Source organism: Rhyacophila brunnea, unplaced genomic scaffold (genome assembly GCF_057557595.1).
Source record: "Rhyacophila brunnea isolate RB1 unplaced genomic scaffold, BYU_Rbru_1.0 scaffold_9, whole genome shotgun sequence".
Lineage (NCBI taxonomy): Eukaryota > Metazoa > Arthropoda > Insecta > Trichoptera > Rhyacophilidae > Rhyacophila > Rhyacophila brunnea.
In genome coordinates this window covers 37,289,617-37,314,870 of record NW_028233361.1, presented here as the reverse complement: position 1 = coordinate 37,314,870, position 25,254 = coordinate 37,289,617, and the positions used below count along the sequence as shown (strand labels likewise).

The following is a 25,254-nucleotide window of genomic DNA, read 5'->3' as shown; positions in this document are numbered from 1 at the left end:
CACTGGAGAATGTGACACAGATGCTCCAGTAATGTAACAGATATTCCCTCCGTACTGAAGGTAGATAAGTACGTGACAACAGCATATATTATTAATGTTGGGATCATTCATTGGTTTAGAGAATATTTACATCCAACAGCAAGATGATTGGAATAATAAGGAAGGGGGGAAAATAGAGTAGTTGTCCACATGTTGGTGTTGCATGAATAGAAAATAATGATAATTCATTTCTAGTTCAAGTATATCAGACCTCTGCAACATTTTTGAGTTTTAGGGAACATAGCGATGAGCTCGACAAAGATAAAAAACGCCATCGGAAATATCCTCTGTGTTTATTTGTTATACAAGCCAGGATTAAAATATTATTGTCACGAACACAGCTTTATTTTAAACAGATTCTGCATTGAATTGTTAGTATTTCATGTTTAATTTACAAAAAAAAATGATCTACTTAAGTATGTTATGTACATTTGAATTGTTTTTAGCGACCTTTTGGTATATTCTGGCAATCTAATATCCATCAGTTGTACCATTTACCAAAAAATGTGCAATTTAATATGTAGTACAGAAAGGCAAACAGAATTAAAATTCATCTAATGTCCGTATTCATATTTAAACTCCCAGTTGATAGTATTCATTTAGTAATTTAAAGTTTTAAAACTAAATGTACCGACATAATAATGCATAAGGCGATCTAGTTGGTAGAGCAGCCATCTCTGAAGCTGTGGGTGGTGGATTTTGACCCACGGCTGGCAAAATATGCATGTTGTTATTTTAATGTGTATTTGTTAAGGACCGAATCGGTTAGGTGAATGGAAAATAATGGGTCCTTGCGCTAGATAAAACACACATTGAATTTACCAGGACGATTCATGACATCAGTGGGTCTATTCTATGCTTATCGACCGCTAAAGTGATAAAGTGAAAAATATTAGCACTTATTGTAACAATTACACGAAGCCGGTTTTTATTGTTGCAATAAGTGCTATATTTTAACAGCACCTATCTTGCTGCTGTTAAAATATCGCACTTATTGCAACAATAAAAACCGGCTTCGTGTAATTGTTACAATAAGTGCTAATATTTTGATACAAACCTACCCTAAGTTTGATACTATTTATCAATTTAGTGTTCGATAAGTATAGAATAGACCCACACAAATGGACAGTACCAATACTCTAGATTAGTTGCACTTTACTAACAAAAATTCAAGATATAAAACATACCAGAATACCTACTGTATATAAGCCTCATCAGACATTGTGGAAAAAAGACAATGAGAATATTTATAAAAAGTATAATTTTTTTATATACTTAAATAAAATTATTAACACTAAGTACAACATGCCACAAGGTCCAATTATAGCTGTATTATTATATAGTGAACATTAGGACTGAAAATAGTGAAATAATCACAGTAACAATCAGAGGCTTGAGAAAATCACAAAGAAATAATGTGACCTCACCGGAAATCCAACCCTGAACATCAGTATGAGAAGCCAGTCCCTTACACATTGGACTATGGAAGCGTCTGCCGATACGATTATTGAATTTTAGTTGACGGCTACAAGATTTCAGTTCAAGTATTATAGATATAGTTCTACTATTACATTCTGCCCGATATTCAAGTACATCTCTATGCTCCGGCCCCTGCTTCACTACATGCATACAGTTCACGTGATGTATCGGCCGGAATATAAAAGTTGCTCTGTAGTAGTGATGGTAACCGGACAAAACAGAACATGACAAAACAGAATAGCCAGGGGAAAAATGAAACATTAATTTTTGTGGAATCTATTTTTTAATTAAATTTTAAACGAAATACACATACTTATATATAAATATTTAAAAAAAAAAGTGAAATCATCAAGGTATAATACATTTTTTTATATATAGAGTATATAAAAATGTATAATGTAATCACTGCATGTTGGTCATTCGGCGTAAATACCTCAATTTATCTGAAAGCCCACTGCAACAATCTCGATTGACATTTTGGCAATTATGCAGCTGCTAGATTTACCGTAGGTTAACACCATTTATTGTAAAACCATTTAAATGATTAAATTAGGGAAAACACAAGATATGGAACGGATTATAAAATGCATTTATTTTATGGCGCTTTGGAAATAATTTGTATCCGCAAACTATGTATAATTGTATACAATTATCTTGTTGGTCCATATTCAACGGAAACCGTAATAAGAATTAAATTATCCATCCCTTTTTAATCCTGGCATCCCAATGTTGCTAATAGATAGATTACAATACATATTCAAACAGCTAAAATTCCGTTGTTTATCTCTGCAGAATTATTAAACTGATTATTTCGTTGTACCTAGTCACCCAATCATTTTGAACATATTACATTGATTAAGATGAGATATCCTAAGCTTGCCGGCAATACCGAGTTAAGTTTATTTGAGGCTTTCTAGCAATTAGTGATGCAGAAATTAGGTATATAATTTGATTTATTATTAATTGAGCTAGCATTTACTTGATAGAATTCCATTTTAAAATAAATGAAAATATAATTAATATTAAATTCTACAGGTTTTTTCAAAAAAGGTTTGTCGATAGCTATTTCGGTTGTAGCGCATGATTAACAACATTATACTAATAATATTTTAATTGATTAATAATGTCAAGATATAACCAAAGCACTTGAACACCGTACCTTCGATAAATTTTGTAAATTTTGATATCCATTAAAAAACCCACTTAGGGTTTCAAAGTATTAATAGTATTACAATTAATAATAAGTATACAAAGTCATAATATTATTTGAACGAATAAGAAAATGTATTCTGTCTCTATCTATGCATATAGTATTTAAGCAAAGGCAAACGGCTTATCTGAATAGTCTTGATAATGGTGTTACAACCGAAATAGCTATCGACAAACCTTTTTTAAAAAAACCTGTAGAATTTAATATTAATTATATTTTCATTTATTTTGATTTATTATGGTGTATTGAAAATCTGTGCTATTAAAAATCTATCAACATAATAGAGATAGGACAATTTCAACATTAAATATATATTTTTCCTGAAAGGTCATAGTTATATTTATCGTTGTTCTGTTTTGTCGTGTTCTGTTTTGTCACTGTTCTGTTTTGACATGGAACCAGTAGTGATAATGCAAGTAGTAATGTATAGTTCAATTAAATAATATGAAAATGAATGCATGAATGAAAATGTAGATAATTATTTAGTGATTGGTGTAATTTGTCACAATTTTATTCTTCATAGATGATTAGAGTTTATCTCGAACAGATATTGTGACCGTATCTCCTAAAATTACCGACACAGATTCTGTCAAATCCTGTTGACTCATCGCTCAGTCAGTACTCACTTATGTCGGGCCATAGGATGATGAGCTATTTATAAATGGTATAAGTTACATTGAAAAATACATGCTTCACTTCAACAGACATAAATTGGCGCATTGCCTACTTACATTTTCTGACAAAGAACCTGGGTTTTACCACTGACGGAATTTTTAAAATACCATGACGATTGGAGTTGAAACGTCGGAATCAAAATCAGAATTGAGATGGCAAAGATAAACATTTTCAAACATATTCTCTTCGGTGATAGAATGTGCATTATCAGATAGGTAGGTACTTAAGTTTACCACCGATAATGGCTTACAAGGAGATGCACTTGCGTGCTTACTACTTATTCAACGTCACCACAGAACAGATTAATAAATAGTAATGTAAAAGCTATCACCGTGGACCAAAGTTCTGAAGCAGGGTAGTTCAACCGCCATAAAAACCAAGTAAAAAAACCCGTGCCAACTGTTCCCAAAGATTGAAACCACGTTACAATAACGTTTCAAACTAAAATGAGTATTATCAACTGTTGAAAATAGCATATATTCTTTAACACGTGTTTAAGTTTATCCCATATTTTTCCACACTTGAGATATTATTTAGTCTGTTATACCACACCCAGTAGGGTAAAGCCAGTTCCCATTCATTTTGTGCACAAAAAAAAATTTCATTGTAGGTTTCATTGTTCTATAGCAAACGGCAGGTAGAATGGGACTTTAAAGTAAAAATGCAAAAAAACAAAAAAATCCACCAGATTGTAAAAAAAACATGTGAGTATTGTGCGATGATTCAGAGACATAACTACAATCAAGAGATCTATGAGCGAAACTTAACTGCATATTTTCTTCTTCTTCTTCAACCATGTCCGATCCAAATAACATCATATGGATCTCCACAGAGTGGAGGTTTGTATTAACAGATTTTTGTTTTTACGAGACATGGATATCAGCCACTTGCTCAACCTATTAGGTCCATACTCTGACCCAAACACAAATTGAAAAACAATATGTGTATTTGTCAGACCCAGGATTCGAACCTGGGACCCATGACGCTATAGGCCGATGCTTAAGCCGCGTGGCCATCATGCATATCTACTTGATCGGTATACTTGTGCAATTTTTCTTGACGATCATCATCCACATCCACACTCCACACAACACAAGTATACATTATCAGTGTCACATTACGAATCAAAAACACAATAGAAAACTTGCGCAAGTTTCTGTTTCAATTGTACCTGCGCAAGTATATAGTTCGTAGCTAATCAGGGGGAATGTCGACAGTTTTAAATACCTGGAGGTGCACACAATGAGAGATGGCTCTTTGCAAAAACAGCTCGGTATCCAAAGAAAGAATTTGTAAAAACCCATAGTAGATACATTAGATACCTACTCACTATTAATCAGCAGGAGCATTAAATTGTCATTGGAATCATGCATTACTTCTAAGCCAAGAAGTTAGTAGAAAAGAATTATTCTACGAAAACAAAAAAATCAGAGACAATACAAATCAAGACTCCTCTCCTCCCAAAGAAAAAGTTAGACAAAACCCTCATCGAGCCCATATGGGTCTGGGTCTTATAAACAAAATATTGAGAAGTCTTTGGACCCGTATCCGACAAAGATGGCACATGGCGATGGAGGCGCGACCATGAACTATACATGTTGCACAATGATCACCCTATCGTCTCGAGCGTGAAAGTGTGGTAACTGTGTTAGGCAGTTCATGTGGCAATAATGGAAGACATCCAAATGGAATAAATGGTCAGAAGAACCAGACTAAGGGTAAAGAAATACGGCACACATGCAGCTAAAGCGGTGGAAGGAGCTTGCGACAAGACAGAGACGAGTGGAGACATACATTTACTGGAGGTGGCCAATATCTAGATTGGGTTGTGGTGGCGGTGATGAATGAATCTATTGGTATCTTCGACAGAGTCAATATTTATCAATACCTGTGGTGTAGACTATTATGGATAACATTGTCACAGTTCTGGCAGAAGACACTACTTCGAAAAAATGACATATTGAGTTAGTTATACCAAAATGTTCCTTATTTCAAACTTAACCGTCTGGAAACCTTCTTAATTAATAAACAGTCTTTATTTTAAAGTCATCCTTCTTACGATTACTTAATAAACTCACATGATAGACCATTTCAAACATTTTAACAACTTCAAAGTCAAATTACTCAAAACTAGTATTCTCCAGTTGGTGTGTTCTGCCAGAACAGAGACGACATACAGTTGGGAGAAACGGTGAGATTTAGAAGATGTTGTAGGATATTCTGTTCAGAACATGGTGGATTAAAGGCAGTGAAGCCGTGGTAAAATTCACATCTTGATGAAATGTTAATTTGAATTAATTTTTAAACGGATTGTCAGTATTAGTCAAAAGTAAATGTGGTTGTACTTAGCTTTATTTATTGTAAAGTTATTATAGCAGGTATGCCGAAAGGAACGTCATCTCACCCTTTGAATTTGCAGAGAATGTTCGTAGCACCTGACCAGCTTAGCGACCAGAGGACTGACAGCCCTCCATGCCCTCTCTTGACAAGTGGGGGAAGGATCGGCGATCGCTTCTTTTATTTCCTTCCCCGCTCCTTTGTAGCACTGTATCTCGTCGAGGATGTTCTCCGAATCGATGAGCACCCTCTGCACCTCGTCGAAGATCTCGCGCTCCGTCTCCGTCGGCGCGGCGTTCTCGAAGTCCAAAAACACTTCATAGCGCTGCGACGAGCAACACGTAGACTCATCTCGCGCCAGCAGACTCAGTAATTTTCCCATCTTACGACTTATTGGACACTTTATTTATTTATTTTATTAGCGGAAGTGCGACCACCACATTATTAATCCAAGAAATTAGACAAACGCTGGCGTCGGGAACGATAACCGGATAAACGAACGCGACACTCTTTACGTGTACTTTATATTTCAGTGCATTGGGGGCGCGATGCGGATTTAATGATCGACGGATTGCGAACGAATATTTCACGCCTTTTGACAGATATAATGAATGTCGGAGAACACAAATTTCCACACAACCGCAATGAGTAATGACTAACTAGAGGGCGTTTCTGAGAAAGAATAAGACAGAAAATCACAAAATCCGTCTATCAAAATAATGGCTGTCAAAAGGGTTGTCAGCATCAATAATAAAAATTTCAATTGTCAATAAAATTGCGTATTTCCCTAAAAAAATAATACAACTCGAACGAGGTTTAAATAATTAAAAGAGGTAAGGTGAGTCTGGGTAAGTGTGACATATAATTCAATGAGATGAATTTCAGCCTGGTTCATGATGAATAGGTGTGTTTTAAACAGTTGAAAACTTTACCGTAGGATCTACAAAAGCATTACAATTAATATGTACAGAAGGAACCCACTGTATATTATCATAATACGATATTTTAATATTTTTTGATCACTAGTCAGTTTGTTACACTTACCCCAATATTGGGGTAAGTGTAACTAATTCATCCTTATTCCAAAAGTAAAGTATATTAGTCTATGCAAAAGTACTTCAAAACCAAAGAGATTGAAGACTATCTCTTTGTTCAAAACCATAATGTATTAATATGCATGGAAAGGTAATACTTCATTTAATGGATATTGAGTCTTGAGTTAAAACTACAGTAAGGTAAACGTACCAGTAGTTGACCATTTAAGAAAAAATTCAACAACAATAACGATTAACGTTTAGCATTACACCAAATGTTGGCAAAACAAGTCTACTCATAATGGATCAAATGTCTTAATTAATATGACAAGACAAAAATTAAGAAAGGGTCTGTTTCAAAAAAATTGTGTTCAATTTTTCAAGAACAATTTTTTGTTCCAGTAGTTGACCATCCAAAAAATTGAAAGTTCCAGTAGTTGACCACTATATGTTTCAGTAGTTGACCATGTCTAATCAGGGGTTCCAGTAGTTGGCCACTATATTTTTCAGTAGTTGACCATGTCTAATCAGAAGGCTTTATGGCAAATCTGGCAGTGAAGTAAGTCAGTGTAAGTGAAATAATTTTATTTAATTTATCTAGTAGTTGACCACCCTGGTTAACTACTGATACAAATAATATCGATACGTATCGTCGCTATAGGATTTGTTTCCCGAATATCCATTTTTGTCGAAATCGACATTTTAATGCAGTTCAATTTCTTTTATCGAACTCTACCGAAATCATTTATAAAACAAATATATTTTTATCTAGGAACAGAGATATTTTTTTAAAAAACCCGAATACGCCATGTTAAGTTACAATTACTCCGTGGTGTTCTCCCGAATGTCCAACTATTCGTACCTGAATATCCAAGTTAATTTCGGTCGAAATATATCTCTGGCTGAGTGTTTATTTCCCGAATATGACTTTAGCCAATCAAACCGCGCTCACGCCGTGCATCTCGCTTCCACATTCACGCTGTCTAGCTCTAAAACAATCACGCCCACTTTCATATTTTTTGGCCGTCCGGAGACTTCTTTCAAATTTCGTCTTATTGATATTGTTTTTAACATTACTATTGTTTTAATAGTGAATTCATCAAATTTGAAGAGATCATTCATAGCTGATACATCTCTAGTTCGCCCTGAACTTACAGTAGAGTTGTGGAAGTGAGTATTTTAACCTAAATAACTGCATTTTGTTTTGATAAATGACACAAAATCCCAACGGTTATATGAATTCTACAGTATGACCCGGCAACTACTATGACGTAAAAAATAATTATTATTTCAAATTATTTTTAATCAAACATTGTTTGTCTTTATTTTACTTTTAATCTAGGTATTTCTATGAAAATAAAGGCGATGCTATTATTTATTTTTGAATGCGCTGATAGTTAATTTAATTTAATATGTATGTTAGTAACTATTTATTTGGTGGATATTATATACTAAGGATATTGATACCTACCTAATATTAGCAGCTAATGGTAATTAATTTATACATGCTATTATTTTGTGTTGTTATTCCTTACAATGGTAAATATATAATATTTATTTGGTGGTTTGTAATAAGTTTAATTGTCAATTATAGAAATATATAGATATAATAATATACGGATATATATAAATAGGTTTTTTTTTTTTTTTGGAAAAAGTATTAATATAAAATTGTTAGCAAGTACGAGTAAGTACCATCATAAAATATTGGAGAAATGACCGTGACGTCGGTTAGTAATTGAAGTAGTAGATACCTTATAATATATTTTCTCAGAAGTGATTTAAAAAATTATGTAAGTATATTCAATTATTAAAATGGTACATTCTTAAATCTTGTGAATTATTCGTTCAATAAAAAAATAGTTAATTACTTAAAAACTATTTAATTACTTAATCCGAAAAAAAAAATCGAAAAAGCGATTGCCGCATGTTATTATTACATACAAACTTGGGTAATTACGATCATTAAGTATTTAAATAGTAGAGGTAATTATTAACAATTATCGTGTAAATAAATATAACATTTGAGGCGCGTACTTTTTGACCACTCAGTAATCTGTGGGCCGTACAGCAATACGCTACGGTCTTAAATCCCGAACGTCCATGTTTTGTCCCGAATATCCATTATTCTGAGAGAGCGCTAAAAATTTCCCGAATATCCACAGTGAGTACTTGTAAATAAAACGCATTTTCTGTGCATTTAATGATTTATACCAGTTTATTATTCTTGGAATCTATTCTTAGATAATGTTGCAATCATACAGTGTAGAAAGAATGATTGATACATCTACTGATATTAAAATATACGACAATGAAATTTGTTTTTCGTCTCCTGTAAAATTGACATTTGGTCTATTCGGGAAACAAATCCTATAGCGACGGTATGACTGCCCGTAATGCATTAACTTGATATTATGAAGTCAAAAACATTAAATTGCCATATGCTTACATCCACTGATATCCTTAACAATTTACTTATTAAGAAATTAAAAATAATATGCTTACAGCGTGATGTCTTGTTTTAAAATAGCTGCTATGACCCTCCTATGACATATCGTCGTTGAAACTAGAAAATTGTGTAACTCCGTTTTAATCGAAAATTCACTTTGAATGCCATCTAGTGGCCGTTGATAATATCTATCCGTCTTGCAAATTTTGTAATTCCAGAAAAATTGTATCATTGTTAAATCATGGATGATTTCACTCCAAAACCATACATTTGTATAGGAAACCATAATGTTTTTTGTCTCTCCTGTAAAGTAGTGTTTTTGGAGTTACACAATTTTCTAGTTTCAACGACGATATGGTGATGTGTTAGTTCCTCAATCCGACCACAGATGGCTTCACTTGTCTCAACTTTACAATTTAGAACAATCCCGTGTCTACGTTTCTTATTTTGGGCATTTTATTGAAAAAAGGTCAACTACTGGTACATGGTCAACTACTGGTACATTTACCTTATAGAATTTCAACAAAATGGATTAAAAAATTTTTTTGGGGTAAGTGTGTCATATTAATGTATGAAGCGCTAGTGATGTCCCGAAAGAAAAACGACGTATTTTTTATTAATTAACCTAGGTAGTTGACAAAAATCCGATGACACTAACGAGTTTACTTTTTGAAGGATCATGGGAAAAACTTGTTATGTCAAGTTGACAGTCAACATTATATAACCGTTGTGGAAAATCCTTTAAATTCAGGTTGACGATTGTACTGTTCAATAAGACAAGTTATAGTACCAATTGATTACAAAAAGATCGCAAATTTTTTTTCAAACATATTCTACGGCTTGCGGTTTTTAGCATGGAACATGCTTTTGTCTTGACCACCCGGCCGGATTCGTTACGAAAACATCGCACAGGCAGCGGTAACGAAAACAAAAAATAAAGTCACGAAAGTAGCGCGGCGCGGGCTGGAGTGGCTTCAGTCGGCCCGCGGCCGCGCACGGTGCTTCGGGAATAACGTGTAACCCGCGCCCCGCAATTTATTTTATTTTCCTTCGAATTTGGACAACCAGCATTCAGAAAATCAGTGGGCAAAGCATGTTCCATGTTTAATAATTTTAGCCGTTAGAGTTTAAGTAACCATCATATTTAAATACTAACTTATTTTTTTTAATAAAACCTATAAACCAATTTGTCCAGGTACTTCGTTTTTAAACGGTGTGTTGATATTATTTTCTTTAATATACTGTCCAATTAATTCGAGGACTACCTACTTTTTTGTGACACAATATGCTTTTCCAACGTATGCAAATTGTCTGCAAAAGATGTTTCAATCTCTTTGGGTAATATTGTACTTCTGCTAAAACTGTCTTCTCTTCTTTCGTAAACATGATTATATACATTTATCCATATTATGACATACCTATCCTGTTTTTTTACACATTCAACTGTTTTTTGTAATTTTCCTTGGTCGTAAGCTCCTTTATCTGACTTTCGTTTATATTTACATGTGGAAAAAATTCACATTAATTAAGTATTGTCACATGTTAGAGAAGCACTTATTTTAAAAACTTGTGTATTAAATTGAAACACATGCACTCTTCCGAGTACCTACTGACATGCCCATGGACTTCCCATCTTAAATGGGAAGTCGGAAATAAGGCTTTGTAGGCCTAAAAAGCGGCTCTTGACCTCCTAAGTCAATTAGCGGAGTGGAATACATATGACCGTACCACTTGGTTATTTTGCGGGATTCTGCTGGTGTAAGGGATGAGCGGAAGCAAATAATTAGATATTGAGTATTAGGAATAGTGAAATTGTAATTTACCAATATGCGATTTAATATTCAACGCAAGCTCTAGCAGGACTTATGCCTCTAGATTTACGTTTAAAACAAATCGCTCTCATTTACAGAGCTAAGAAGGTCGAGGAGAGCCTCGTAGGTTTTCTGCCTGACGACAGGCTTTACGAAAAACCGGTGGACTATAGAAGGCTGCCACACCCAGCTAGACTATTTTCTAAAGTGGTTTCTTATCCTGCAACGTTGGAAAGCAACGAATGCAATAACATGCCGATTTTCACGGATGGGAGCAAAATTGATGGCGGTACTGGTGCAGGGTTTGTGGCATACATTAATGGCGGTGAGATAGCGGCTCGTAAGTACCGCCTTGCCACCTATTGTACGGTAATGCAGGCCGAACTCTATGCCATCCAATGCGCTCTGGAGTGGGCAGGCTCAGATCCAATCCAACGAAAGCTCACCGAAAACCATAGTATTTGTATTTATTCGGACTCCAAAAGCTCAATCCAAGCAATTGGAGATCCCTTGTCTACTAATCCGATTGTCTTTTCTATTCACAGCGAGTCCACAATACTGAGACGGCGCCACCCCGAGGTGCACTTCAAGTGGATAAGGGGACACACCGGGATAGAAGGAAATGAAAGAGCTGACAAATTGGCTCGGCATGGTGCTTCTGAGCCCAAGACCGCGATAGCTTATGACAAATTTCCTCTGAGCTACGCGAAAATTACAATTTCAGATATGGTGAAAAACGAATGGAACTCACGATACATAAATTCATCGACAGGGGAGTTGACCCGAAAGTTTTTACCTTCAATTTTAGCAGCACGAGACGTCAGTTTGCATAAGGGGCTGTGTTTTGAGATGACTCAGATTCTTACAGGTCACGGAGTCATGCGAGCATACCTGCACCGGTTTAAAATAACATCTGATGGAAAGTGTCCATGCGATGACGGAAGCGACCAGGACGTCCTACATTTACTCCTAGATTGTCAAATCTTTAGCAAGGAGCGGCACAACCTGAACTTTTTATTACAGATGGCAGATGCGGACATTCGAGACCTTCCGGGGACCATGGCAAACGAGGCCGGAAGAGATGCACTTTTTAATTTCTGTATTGATGTAATAAAAAGAATAAAAATAATGGTGACATGTAAAGATGATTCATGCCTTTCAGATCCAGTGACTGCAATCATATAAGATAGGATAAGTATATGCTCAGAATATCAGTCCTATGCGACATTTCTTTTACCACGGGAAAAACTCGACTACAAATCGCAGTCCTCAGTTCCCGATGAATACGACAAAATATTCATCAGAATCACCTCCGCCTTGCGCTACTAAGAATTTTCCAGGGTTTTTGCAAAGCGGTTTCATAGGCCCTGGTCGAAAACAGCTTAAAATACAAATTCATTGTAAGGTTTGTTTTGTCAAAAATAAATACTTAAAACGTTGTAATATTAAATTCGCGAAATAACAATTCGATAATCTCGATGCGATAGGTAGGTATATTACGCACGCTGCGAGTATATTGAAATAAAGGCATAGGAAAAAAAATCAAATTAAGAATGGTACAGGAATGTCCTCGATGCGTAAAGATGTGGTACCAAATTCACGAGGTCTCGGCAAAGAAAAATTCTATAATTGAGGCGTCTAATTACAAAAAGCGACAAGTCCACAATTCAATATTTTCGGGAAACAACGTTTTTATGTTTCTAGCTTCAATTACTTGTTTTAACGTGAGATTTTTTTTTCTGTTGTATTCTAAGTCGAAATTAGAACCAAATGGCAATTTGTTTCAGCCGATAAACTCCTAAATGTAATAAATATCGGCAAAATAAAATTGGACTTAGCGCTACTTGTACTTCACTTTTTAATTTATCCCGCATAAGGCACATATTTCCGTGGCACTGTCATTAGTTTACCAGATGCTACAGCATGGGTGACGTCCTTTTCAATATTGAACGTTCCCTTATTGGTTGACTTAAACACGCGCGAAATCAACCGAGCTTTAAATAATATGAAAAACGGACTTGGCGCTTTTTTTAATAAATCGAGACTTAAAATATTTTTTTTCGTAGGGTTATGTCGCGTTTTGGTATTTATAAATCAATACATATTGTGTAAAATTATACAAAGAATACGTGCATATTTTTTTCTCGATTTTGACCAAATGTGGACTTATCGCTTTTTGGAATTAGACGCCTCAATTATGTACTTACCTACCTAATATTAATTAGAAAAATGTTGTAAATGAAAGAAACACACATAAATATAATTATTTAGGCTTTATTAAGAATTGTTTGGATGTACAAAAACAAAACAGCTAGTGTACTCCTAAAAATCAAATATATTGTATAATAATGTTATATACACATACAATAAATAAAAAATAATGCACATCCATCCAATCACGTAGGTCGTAGGTATATTTCTTAAGTGAGCAAATTATGAGGTATTTTATCATTAAATACACACTCATCTGATAAAATTTACATCTTTACAAGATCATTGGACAGAGTAAGTCAAATAGCTCGGCCGAGGGGAGACTTTTAAACATTTATCAGTCACATAAAATATAACCTCTAATGAACATCGAGACACTATTACTTTATAATATAATAAGACGTTAATCAGTCTAACATTCGATATACCACACTCTCTTGTTTTTATCGACATAGCTCTACTTTGAATCCACTACTCGACACAAGCGCACCTTAAAACTATATCATTCTACGTTTTCAACATAATCTTCATACCAAAACTATGTTCAGCCATCTCTTTAGAGAGAAACGGTGAAGAGATTGTAAAACTCCCAGCCAATTAATTAATGAGCTTGAAATACTGCTTCTCCACAAAAAAAAGAAAACGTAAAAGCAGAGTATGCTGTCAGTTACTTTACACTTAAGTCATTTTTTGTACCGCACATGACTAAATAGATTTGGTTGCTTCTTATTATATTGAAATTGTAACAATACTTTCGAGAGTAGGTGTATTGTTTGCCCGCTGAAATCTGAGGAGCTGAAGAAAGCAGTGCTGCCCTCACTCACTTCTGGAGGGATACCCTGTAGCCATAGAAGACCCGACACGACGAAAAATAAATGTTTGCGTATATACAAAACTTGTTTATGAGGACAATGTTATTGATCTTGCTTTATCGATCGTCATCACTGTAAGAAGCCATTATACGGATGCTCAAGCGAGTAACAGACTATTCAGAACGAACATCTCAATTTAATATTTACACAACCCGATATAGACTCGTAGTGAAGTGGAATTTCAAGCTCATTACACATAAAAAAATTTCAATTACAGATCATTCTACAAATTTAATATTCTAAGCTGAGTAAGGTATCTATTCGAAATTATTAAAAGTCCTTTTATGCTCAGTCAATAAAAATATCGCAATCAATAAGTGTAAGTAGATGACCTATATTGTACCCCTCTTCAATGTCTCATAATATTATATTAGGTCAATTTTTACTAATCAAAATTATATCATATAATAAATGTATATGTGACCGATCGTTCAGTTCATTAGTCAGAGGACTATGCAGTTTTGTGTAAAATTTTACACTCTACCTGGTTCAGTACTCAGATATCTCCAAAATGCCACCAAAAAATGCTAATGCTGATAAACTTCTAAGGAATTAAACGAAATGTTGATATTGTCTGGTTCATTAAATGAATATTTCTAAATGTCTGTAAAAGTACCTAATCTTTAAACACCTTTTGATAAAATATATAAAATTCGGGCATAAATCAATAATATTTGATTTTTTTTTGACCATTACAATATTGCTTTTGCTATTATCTCAAAACTAGTTATTTTGAGTTGTCTGACTAATGAACTGGAAGATCGATTACTTAAGTAATGGAAAAAATGCATTTGTTGATAAAATAATTTAATCAGGTCAGTACATTTATATTTGAGGCGCTGAGTATGAAATGTGTGCAAGTGAGATATTATAATTTAAAAATTACTTCCAGATAGAGCCTTCTGAGCCATCCCTATAAAGATTGCTGAAGGCTGTTTGTAATTGCTAATTTTTGTATGCACAAAACAAAGATAACCCTGAATTGTGTTTGCAGTAATGCTGTGTATGAAAAATGGTAGTGCTTTCACTTCACCATCACTTTCATAGTAACATGTTTAAGCTCCACTCTATACAGTATACAGTATATAAGAAGGGTTTCTTCAACATTTCACATTGCCACATACCTACATTTTATTGCATGGAACAAAATAAATATAATTTATATTATATTATATAACTGCTCTGTATGAAAATTATAAGCATTTTATTCCAGACATCCATTATTGGATATATCTGATTGTAGCTTATAAAATGTATTACATAAGTATGTAAAATGCGTAATTTTTATGTAGTAACATATTTAATTATAATCTTTTAGCCTGACTTGTCCTCCTTCAAACATTAAAGATAAAAATATTAATTTTTTCTTGCAATAGTAAAGATCTACCATCGTAAGTTGGCAGCCGGTCGAATTTGAAACTAAAATTGTTTATCGAGGATAAATTTGTTATAAATGCCATTTAATTTTACAACATGTTTCTCGAATTATGGATTGCATAATATTTGTACAGAAATCTACTACCAATAATAAATTATAAATTACTATTTTTTTGTTAGTTATGGTAAAATTCTCAATGTCATACTAGCGCCCTCGCTGAAACGCCAATTTATGATGGTAGATCTATAATAATGGATCATTTAATAGCAACACCTCATTTACTGCATGTTGAAAACAAATTACAATCGCATATTTAAATTAATTGAAGGTGGTTTACTCAAATTTATCATTGGTGCTGCACTTGTATTCATTCAATCCTCAGCTACTCAATTGTGTATTTATATCAACTCTGACAATGAAATAATAATATTGTTTGAATAACAACTGAATTTTACAATGTTAAATGTTATAATTTCTGCGATGATTTTATAAAATAAAGAAATAAAAGTATTTATAATAGTATGAAATACAAATTATCAAATGAGTATTTATCAGTTTGCAATTGTAAAAATACATAATTGTTATATTTTATTAAATCATAATATATATCTAATTATTTGTAAAACCAAATATCAGTCATTAAAATATTATGGCACATGAAATAATACTATTTACGTACATCGATCAGTTATTTACGATCGTTAATAATCACCCCTCATTATAAATCTGTAAGCGGTGACAGCCCTCAATAGTTTAGTTTACTCCGACGAATATAGTTACGGTAACATACCTGGCCAGTGTTGGAAACTTTGTCACTATAAAGGTTTTTAAATTCGATTACCTATCATTTGTTTAGATTTTAAAATTTTATACAGTCCCGCAGACTGGACTTGAATATAAAAGAATTTAATAAATAGATTAAAAATGCAATGCGTAATATTCATGTTTATATTAATATAGTGGCCATCATCAATTTTTAACAGTGGGTTTACAGGTTCATATAATTTGCACTCAGATCAAAACTGTGTACTTAATTTGAACAAACTTTGCACATAATTTAAGGCTTGGGCAAACCTCGGATTTATGTTTAGACACAACGATTATTTTGCACAAATCATTTGAGCACGTAAATCGATAATTATGATTAAAAAAACAGCAGAAAACTTCTATTTAATTAATAGTAAGTAATTATTGTTGAAAGGTAACATAAGAGGAATTTATATTACTGATTGTATTGTTCTAGCAATAAATGAACCACAGTACTTTTTAGATAATAATATGTACCATTTTTTGACAATATCAACATCAATCAATGAACATAATTATTAACATTTTGTCTCCATATAAAACATACAAATTGTCATTATTCAGGTAAAAGTCGCTATCAACAATGATATCGTTTTAGGATAAAGCTCTTTAAAAGATTAGTATGTAGAATAAGTATTATTGATTCACTAGTGAAGTGAATCAGAGAGTTATTAAACGCAGAACTATTTTTATCAGCGAAGGCAGTTCCGGGAGAAATTAGCGAAAGAAATGCGTTTTGTTTATTGAATGTATTAATGGTTTAAAAATCATAATGTAAAAGTCCAAATCGGTTGGGATCTCTTGGAGTCATGAGTATAAAACGGCTGCTAGAACACAGTTATTGAGGCCGAGCTTGAGGGTCTGAGAGGCTAAAACCTTATATTTACTATCATGAGACTTTCTTTATGCATTGGTGTATGCTGTTTTTATTTCTACAAACGTTATAAGCAATTATAAAGTAATACTATTTTAGACATAATCATTAGTGAGAGGTCTACAAATCCTACCTTGCCGAATACAAAGACGAAGTACAATGTCAAAATCACATTTGTTTCTTTTGACAATATATTTTTATGTCCAACAGTTATATTTCAGTGAAAGTTATCATTTATGCTGATAGTTACTTTTAACCAGAATAGCGACGATACTATCATATCGTATTATATTATGTATATCGACACCTCCAACGTAAATGGTTGGAACTGCGTGCTTTGCTGTTTTGATTCAATTGCCTTTTATTAAATAATTTTAAAGATAATAAAATAATGATATCAAAAAATAACTAAAAATACAATCAATATTATAGTATAGGCGTAATTAAAAAATTATATTTCCGGCATTTATGTTGTGGTGTCATTAAAATCATACTATTGAAAAGTTACCATTTTCCAGTTCAAACCTTAATATAATATGTAGGTGAATAATGAACATATTAAAAAGAAACATAAACATGAATATTCTAATAATGAAACATTATAATATGGTCAGTGAGTTAAAAAATGTGTAACAAATGATTATAGTTTTGAGCAGAAAAGAATTTTTTTATTTAGGCAGGTAGTATCTGAATAAACTAAATTAAATATTCAGTCGAGATAAAATTATTTGATTATTAATAACAGTAAATCATTTTTTTATCTAAGTAAAAAAAAGAGATCTAAATATTATGCAATATCCACCATTGACTAATATTATGTCCAAACGGTATCCAAAGAAATAAATATTTTTACTGAGAAACAATTATCGGGAGAGGGAAAACAATATAATATTACAACGATAATTCTAATTACTTATACATCACAACATAGATACGCTGTACCATGTATTAGTTGAATTCATCGAAAATAGGTCCATTATAATAATATCGAAACAATTGTTATTCTAAGCCTAGTATCTCGGCGAGGCAGATTCTATCCGAGAGATTACCAAAGTGTAATGAACATCGACAATATAATACGGCTTAAATTTGGGTAACACCTGATGCCATCTACACTCAGATTAGAAATATAATCAATTACCTTGATTCATTTTATTATAAAACTTGATTGGCATTCCATTGGTAGAATTTGTAGAATCTCGGTTAACGTAGTTGCTAGAATCAATTCATCGACAAATCGGTAGGTATATGATAAGAGCACTCACCTGGACAGTGAGAGATGTGAGTTTGAATTTGATTCGGTCCAAACTTTATTTTCTAGGACTTTTTCCCAATAGATATGTTTCTGAGGTTATTCAAAATTATGTGTTTTCTGTAAGAATCTAACTATAATAATATATTCGTATTATATTCAGTATTGTATTAAAAAATAATTTAATCAATAGAAATGTTATAGCAAGTACTTATCATATCTAAAACACCATTGATTTTTCATAAAATAATTAATCAATGTAGAAAATCAAAGTCAGAAAAAATCTGTAAAATATTGCCTGTATTTTTAACACTCAATGGCAGCTTATGGCGTAGGGAATATTTAAAAAAGAGTGTCTCTAAATGTGTCAGCGCCTTGGGCCCATACGCACTAAAACCACCACAGGGCATACATAGGATTGAAGTATTATCAGTTATGTCGGTACTCTTCGGTTATCAGGAATACAGCGGAAAACACATTTTGAAAATACCCGATATACTGGATTATTTGTTAGTTTGGGTTAGTTTAGGTTAGGTTAGGTTAGGTTAGGTTAACCTAACAAATAATCCAGTTTATCGGCTATTTTCAAAATGTGTTTTCCGCTGTATTCCTGATAACCGAACAGTACCGTTATGTCTATACTTACAGCGTCAAAATATGCTGGGCTGGTTAAAAACTACCCTGAAACCCAATAGTATAGTCCGGCCGTGACACGAAACTGTAAACTTCGATGGTAGTGCTAGATATTGCTCATACTTTGAATGCACTATTATAAATTGTTTGTAGAAAAAGATTGTTGTATATTGAAATACAATGGTAATATTTTTTAAGTAATTAGTAAGGTTCCGCATTGCATTCGAAGATAATCAATAACTAGCCATTGTAATTCACAATTCAGTACGGCCTGAATATAGTTGACTTTGCAAGTAGGTAGATACCTAATTTTATTTCAGCTTGCACAAAAAAAATGATACACCCGAGGAGAATATTACTTAAAAACAAACAATAAATAATAAAATATTATACAAATTCATTGTTAGTTGAAATCATTGATATACTACTGGATGAATCATATGCTTCTTAAAATGACGCCCGATTTTCAGCGACTCGGCCAGTGTTAAAACTTACTGTTTTAATATCAGCGGATTTAACTCGATATAAGCTCACTTGATATTTGTCTCGAAAACGACCTGGCAATAATTATGAGTAAGCCCGATCTAGCTTGCATCTTACTCTAACTAATAGTCAGCGCATGACGACTTGCTCTGTCCGCTCAGACATGAATTTTTGGTAGCTTGCAAGCTTTGGGTTGCAGACACCCTTAGGGTTACTATTCCAAGAATGCAAATTTAGTTTTACAGCCAGGGCAATACGGGTGAAATTCGGGAATCCATGTTAAAGGTCTTAACGTATTATACCTACAAGGAAATATTATAAGACGATATTATTTTATCTTCTTTTGTGGTACATTTTTAAAATGACACTTGTATGGTAACTCCTCATCTAGTAGTATATCAATGGTTGAAATGCTCAAGAGTAACACCGACAGTTATCATGAAAGACATGTAATAGAACCCCATAACACCCATTAACACCGTCACCATAAAAGATGCCATGGCTTTGATAATCTCTCGTATAGCTTGCACCACGATTAGGTACACGTTGTTTGTTAGTCAAGACATTTTTAGCACAGCACCACTCTATATGTAAAATATTTATAACAATAATTACACCCTCTCTTACCAATCCTACCTACATACTTACAATAATCCAATAACGTTAATTTATTATAGAATATCATATTGACTTCTGTTATATATTATTTATTACTAATTTTTACGTATCTCTATAGCCTACTCATCGTCAATAAAGTAAACAATTACGATCTTTACAATAAAACGTAGGAAAACCGAAAGATCAATCAAAATTCAACAAACCTTTTTGAACTACACATAGGAATATTTGGAAGCCAATTAATTATTTTATTTTATCTCCTTGACACTGGAAGAAAGAAATATGGGAAGGCTGCGGGTATTAGAAGAAAGAGATAGAAATAGAAAGAAAGGGGAGCAACATATTATAATTTAAAAATATTTAATAAATAAATTATTGAACACAATAATTATATTTTTATAAAATGCTAACATTAAATTTCGGTTTAAGGGTAGTGTACCGGCGACATCTAGCGATGGCATTACAAAACATGCAATGTAATACAGCGCACAATTTTTTTTATCTTTAATTAATAAAGATGGAGATGTCTGAACAAAGACTGTACAGTCTGCCTAAATGATCTGTTACGCCTGCAAAATTTAGTAGGAAATTATTGATTAAGCACAAACGGAAACCGAGTCAGTTTAGCGACCGTCTATGAAGCTGAGTCCAATGGCCTGACAAAAAAATGGTTATTGTTTTTGCAATGGTTGACAACTATTTCTCTTTAAAAAAACTGTTTATATAAAAACCACTGTATGCGGAATGTGGAGGTCCATAATATGTTCCGCTTAAAACCGAACATGATAATTTATTAAAGTACTTTTAAATGTAAATTATATTAAAATGCATGTTTTGTAATTCCTCCATTAGATGTCCGTTGTAGTATTATAGTTTCACTTCACTTTAAATATCAAAACAGGTGATTGACAATTTTTATCATTACTAGGCATGGAAAACTGAATTCCCATTTGTATAGTAATATGTAATTATGTAAACACGAAGATCATTGGTTATGGTAGTCAATAAATCTAAGACATAATAATTATGTAAAAGTTATCTTTGATAGGTCACTATTTTAATAAGTTCGTTACAATATATTTATATAATTTTATCTTTATAAAGTCTCAATAATTTGGTGTAAAGATAATCGTTACTACTAAGTATGTATGCATTCCGAATAATCTCGAGCGGCGAACGGTTAATGTTCACAGTCGCAGCGAGATGTCAACTGTTTTACGTTGGGGCAGTTGATAAAACGGCGGACTTAGAAGTAGGATGGAAAAATGCGATGAAACAGATTACAAAAGAAATTAACACAATTAATTTTTTTACAATAAGGTAATATTGATTCAAAAGTACATAATTTTGTCATACGTAGATATCTGTTTCAAATGGCTTGAAAAAAACTTGACGATTTCTATATTGTATCTGACAAATCAGAGCGTTGTGTGTAGTTTGAAAGGACGGAAACGGGGGCATGGCCATCGAGATGTACGCGAAACAAAGGGAGGATTTAGGGTAAGCACTCGGAAGACTAGAAACTTTACACGGGGAAGCAAACCATCCGTTTGACGGTGGTTGATGCAGCGATTAAAACTCGACAGAGGCAAAGGAATATTGGCAAACAAACAAGTGGCGGAAGAAATATTTAAGTCGGTTCAACCTTATGTCAGGCACATAAGATCGTCCGACTGAGTTGCCACAAAGGTCAATTTTACTTCATTTAAAACATTTGTGTCATTCGGTAAACAAGAGGATCTTGTCTCTAAGTTGCTGTGACCACTTTTTCTACTTTTCATAATCCTTTGATCTTTTCCTAGCGTTCGTTTACCACCGTGAGTGCGTGTCAATGGTATGCTTGGGTAGGTGATCTTAAGACATGCCCATACCTAAATAATTGCAGATGCGTTACATCACCTTTTGCGCTTTGGGATATGCAAATACATTAGGCACGGGCAAGACTTGGGTGGTCATTGTCAAGGTATGGGGATAGGGTATAGATGTATATGTGAAAGAACGGAGTGATTTTTAGTTCACCAGATGGCCGTGGTGATGTATCAGCCACAATATAGAAGTAGCCCTGTCAGATAATTAGGCTCCATAGGAATAATACTTCGCAGTATAAGGAATAGCAAAATTAAACAATTTTATTATAAATGCAAATTACATAGGTACTTTTCGAAGAGCAAAGGCATCTATATAGTGTTAAACAAAATTAATTTATGAGAATTTGAAGAGTGATAAAAATAAATGCACTGTATTTAAAGTGACTAAATGAATGACTTAGGGCCTGATGCATAGAATGTCGATGTTATGTTAGCTACCAAAGAACGCTATGCATAGATGAAAGTGGAATGACAAATAAGCAAAACAGTAAATAAGTTTTATCATCGTTTAAATTACTATTTTTCGTATAGTAAAAGTATGAAAACCGCACAGAAAAAAAATTTAATAATTTTAAATTACCTATAGTTAAGTAGGTAATGCAAGTTGTAAATAATTCAATGATTAGTTTATTAGTGTTTTAATAATAGTTGTAAATGCACGCAACGCGGATAAAGAATTCCCAGCATTATTTTTCTATTATTGAAATGACAACACATTCTCCGTGTTCATTTATATACTACACAAAATGCTCAATCGATTAAATGCTTGAAGATTTTTCTAGATAATCTAAAGTTTACAAAAGATAATAATTTGACGGCAGTAGCGCTGTCACCCACTTATTTTTATGTGTAAGTTCTTAGTTCTTATGTGTCCGAAAATCGTAAAAAAAATGTATAAAATATGTTAAATAAGTACTTCTATGCATCGGACCCTAAGTCCGGAGTTACATTAAAACAGTGATTCTTTAATGTGATGTTACATTGCAAAACCATGGCAGTAAAGATTCGTAGAAGGTACCTAGTTGATTACAAACTTAAACTGAATTATGATTTAAATTAGTTAACCATAGAGATAATGATGGAGTTGGGTGGGTGCATTGGCAAGGGAAGCTATCGGAAGTATTTGAGGGCGGAGACGAGCAGGAACTTCTCGATGAAAAGGTCCGAGTCGAGGGCGGCGATATGTGCGGCACGGCCGATGAGCGCGTTTGCGGTGTGCGGCAGTGCGTGTTGCGCATCGTACCGCGCCACCGTCACCGTTCCTCGACTCACCAGCGGCGACACCATGTTGTGGACCTGAAAATGAACAAATAAGGACATTATTCATTTACTACTATTATCTGACATAATTTTAATAGGTAGGTAAGTACTCATTTTTATCAGCAATAATGGTAACGTTATTTCAATCTTAGAAATAAATGCTAAATGAATCTTCTTTTTCCTGGTCTTGAAGTCCTATATAGGTCTTGGCTTCCTTCAGCATCCGTCCCCATCTGGGACTGTCAAAATCTACTTCTCTCCAGTTTTAGACAGTGAAAATTTTAAAATTCAACTCGACAACATCTCTACACTTTAGAAGATCTCCAGGCGCTCTGATCTGCTCTTTTGCCTATTGATGTTTAAGATCTAATACATTGAATATAAGAAGACTTCATAAGCGGTGTTGACATTTGCATATATAAGTTGCTGGAATAAGTGACCGGTGAGTATCGACATACGCGAAATAAGTAGCTGATACAAATAATATAACTACTGATTATTATAGTTACTCATTACCACTGCCAAATATGACTCAAAAATCTGACACCAGATACTTTATTGAGTATCTATTTATGAAACTAATATGTCAACAGCTGCAATCTAAGTGTAGTGTCCTTGTTTATCTTTCCCCACCAATTACTCCTTACGACTGCTAAATAGAAAGTGAATATGGTGTCATACATAAGTATGACGATATAAGTGTCAGATGTAAACGTAGCATTTGGTATCGAGAGTCAGCCGATCTGATTGACTGGAACATTTCCAAAAAACTTGAGAAGTGTATAGTGATTGTTACCATTTCCCTGTAGGCGGATCCCAGCACTCCTCGGTCCCTGACGGCGGCCTTGCAGAGTTCGAGTCGGGCGGAGTGCAACGGCACGTATCGGTCCTGGCCGCTGCCGCACAGCAGCACATGCTGGAAGCGGTGGAGGGCCGATCGCTGGGCTAGGCGGTACAGGAAGCTCTGGCGGGGATCCGGCGCGTCTCGCAATGACAGCTGCAGGAGAGAGCCCGACCTCTTCCATTTTTGCATGAACCACATCCCTGGAAAGGTTGTTTGTACATTTCTTTATGACTATGGATATTATTTATGGTAACAGACAACGATTAGAATTTCATACTGTATAGGTATATAAATTAACATATTCTTGTGGAATAGTACAAAACTCAACTCATCAATAATTATAATTAAAATCTATTTCCATCAACAATCCTCAGTCAATAGTATTAATTAAGAGAGTAAAACTAATGCTATTCCCCATAATATTATATTGTCTTCCGATTGAAGTCATTTTAATATGGTTTTATTCAGAAGATGCAAATTAAAAAGGTAGGTATGTTGTTACCGGCGTTTACGAGCCCACTGGAGTTGTAGAGGGTGCCGAGGTGCGGGCCACTTAGCGAGAGGAAGGTGTGGAGGCGCGGAAGCAGTGGGCGCAGCTGAGGGCGCGCCAGGGCCGAGCGCACGATGATGGTGCCCAGAGAGTGGCCCACGAAGCTCACCCGTGCCGGCTCACTCCTCAGAGACTCCACGTGATGCAGGATCTCCTGGACAAGCCTGCCGCAAACCAAATATATTAATATGTTATGATCAACTCGAAAATAACCAATACGCACCATGTCATTTAATGTATGTAGTTAGGTACTAAAGAAGACGAACCAGATAAACTTTTGAATTATAACTACAAGATTGTATAATATACTATCGTTTAAAAATAATAACTATAATTATAACACCCGTTTTTAGAATTTTATGAATATTTTGATTATAAATATTTTTATTATAAATTACAGTGACATCTAGTTGAGATGCCTCGAAGGTTATTTTCGGTTATACGGAATACAGCGGAAAACGCATTTTGAAAATAGCCGATAAACTGGATTATTTGTTAGTTTGGGTTAGTTTAGGTTAGGTTAGGTTGGGTTAGGTTAGGCTAGGTTAGGTTAGCTTTGGTTAGGTTAAC

General features: G+C 33.9%; 2 protein-coding genes across 3 annotated transcripts in view; both read right to left on the bottom strand.

Moving 5' to 3' along the window:
* Nucleotides 1-6,468, bottom strand: part of LOC147063584 (CYFIP-related Rac1 interactor B) — a 28,857-nt gene extending 22,389 nt beyond the window's left edge. For both annotated transcript variants that reach the window (XR_015072135.1, XM_085959882.1), the window contains exon 1: nt 5,808-6,468. Coding sequence is in view for 1 of the 2 variants with exons in the window: in XM_085959882.1 (XP_085816008.1) it covers nt 5,808-6,122 (315 nt within the window). In the remaining variant the exon portion in view is untranslated. The remainder of the gene's footprint in view (nt 1-5,807) is intronic.
* Nucleotides 6,469-21,474: 15,006 nt separating this feature from the next.
* Nucleotides 21,475-25,254, bottom strand: part of LOC147063583 (protein FAM135B) — a 59,124-nt gene continuing 55,344 nt past the window's right edge. The window contains exons 14-16 of the mRNA XM_085959537.1: nt 24,637-24,848; nt 24,087-24,334; nt 21,475-23,326 (exon numbers count right to left, since the gene is read on the bottom strand). Of these exons, the coding sequence (XP_085815663.1) occupies nt 23,141-23,326; nt 24,087-24,334; nt 24,637-24,848 (646 nt within the window). The 3' untranslated portion in view covers nt 21,475-23,140. The remainder of the gene's footprint in view (nt 23,327-24,086; nt 24,335-24,636; nt 24,849-25,254) is intronic.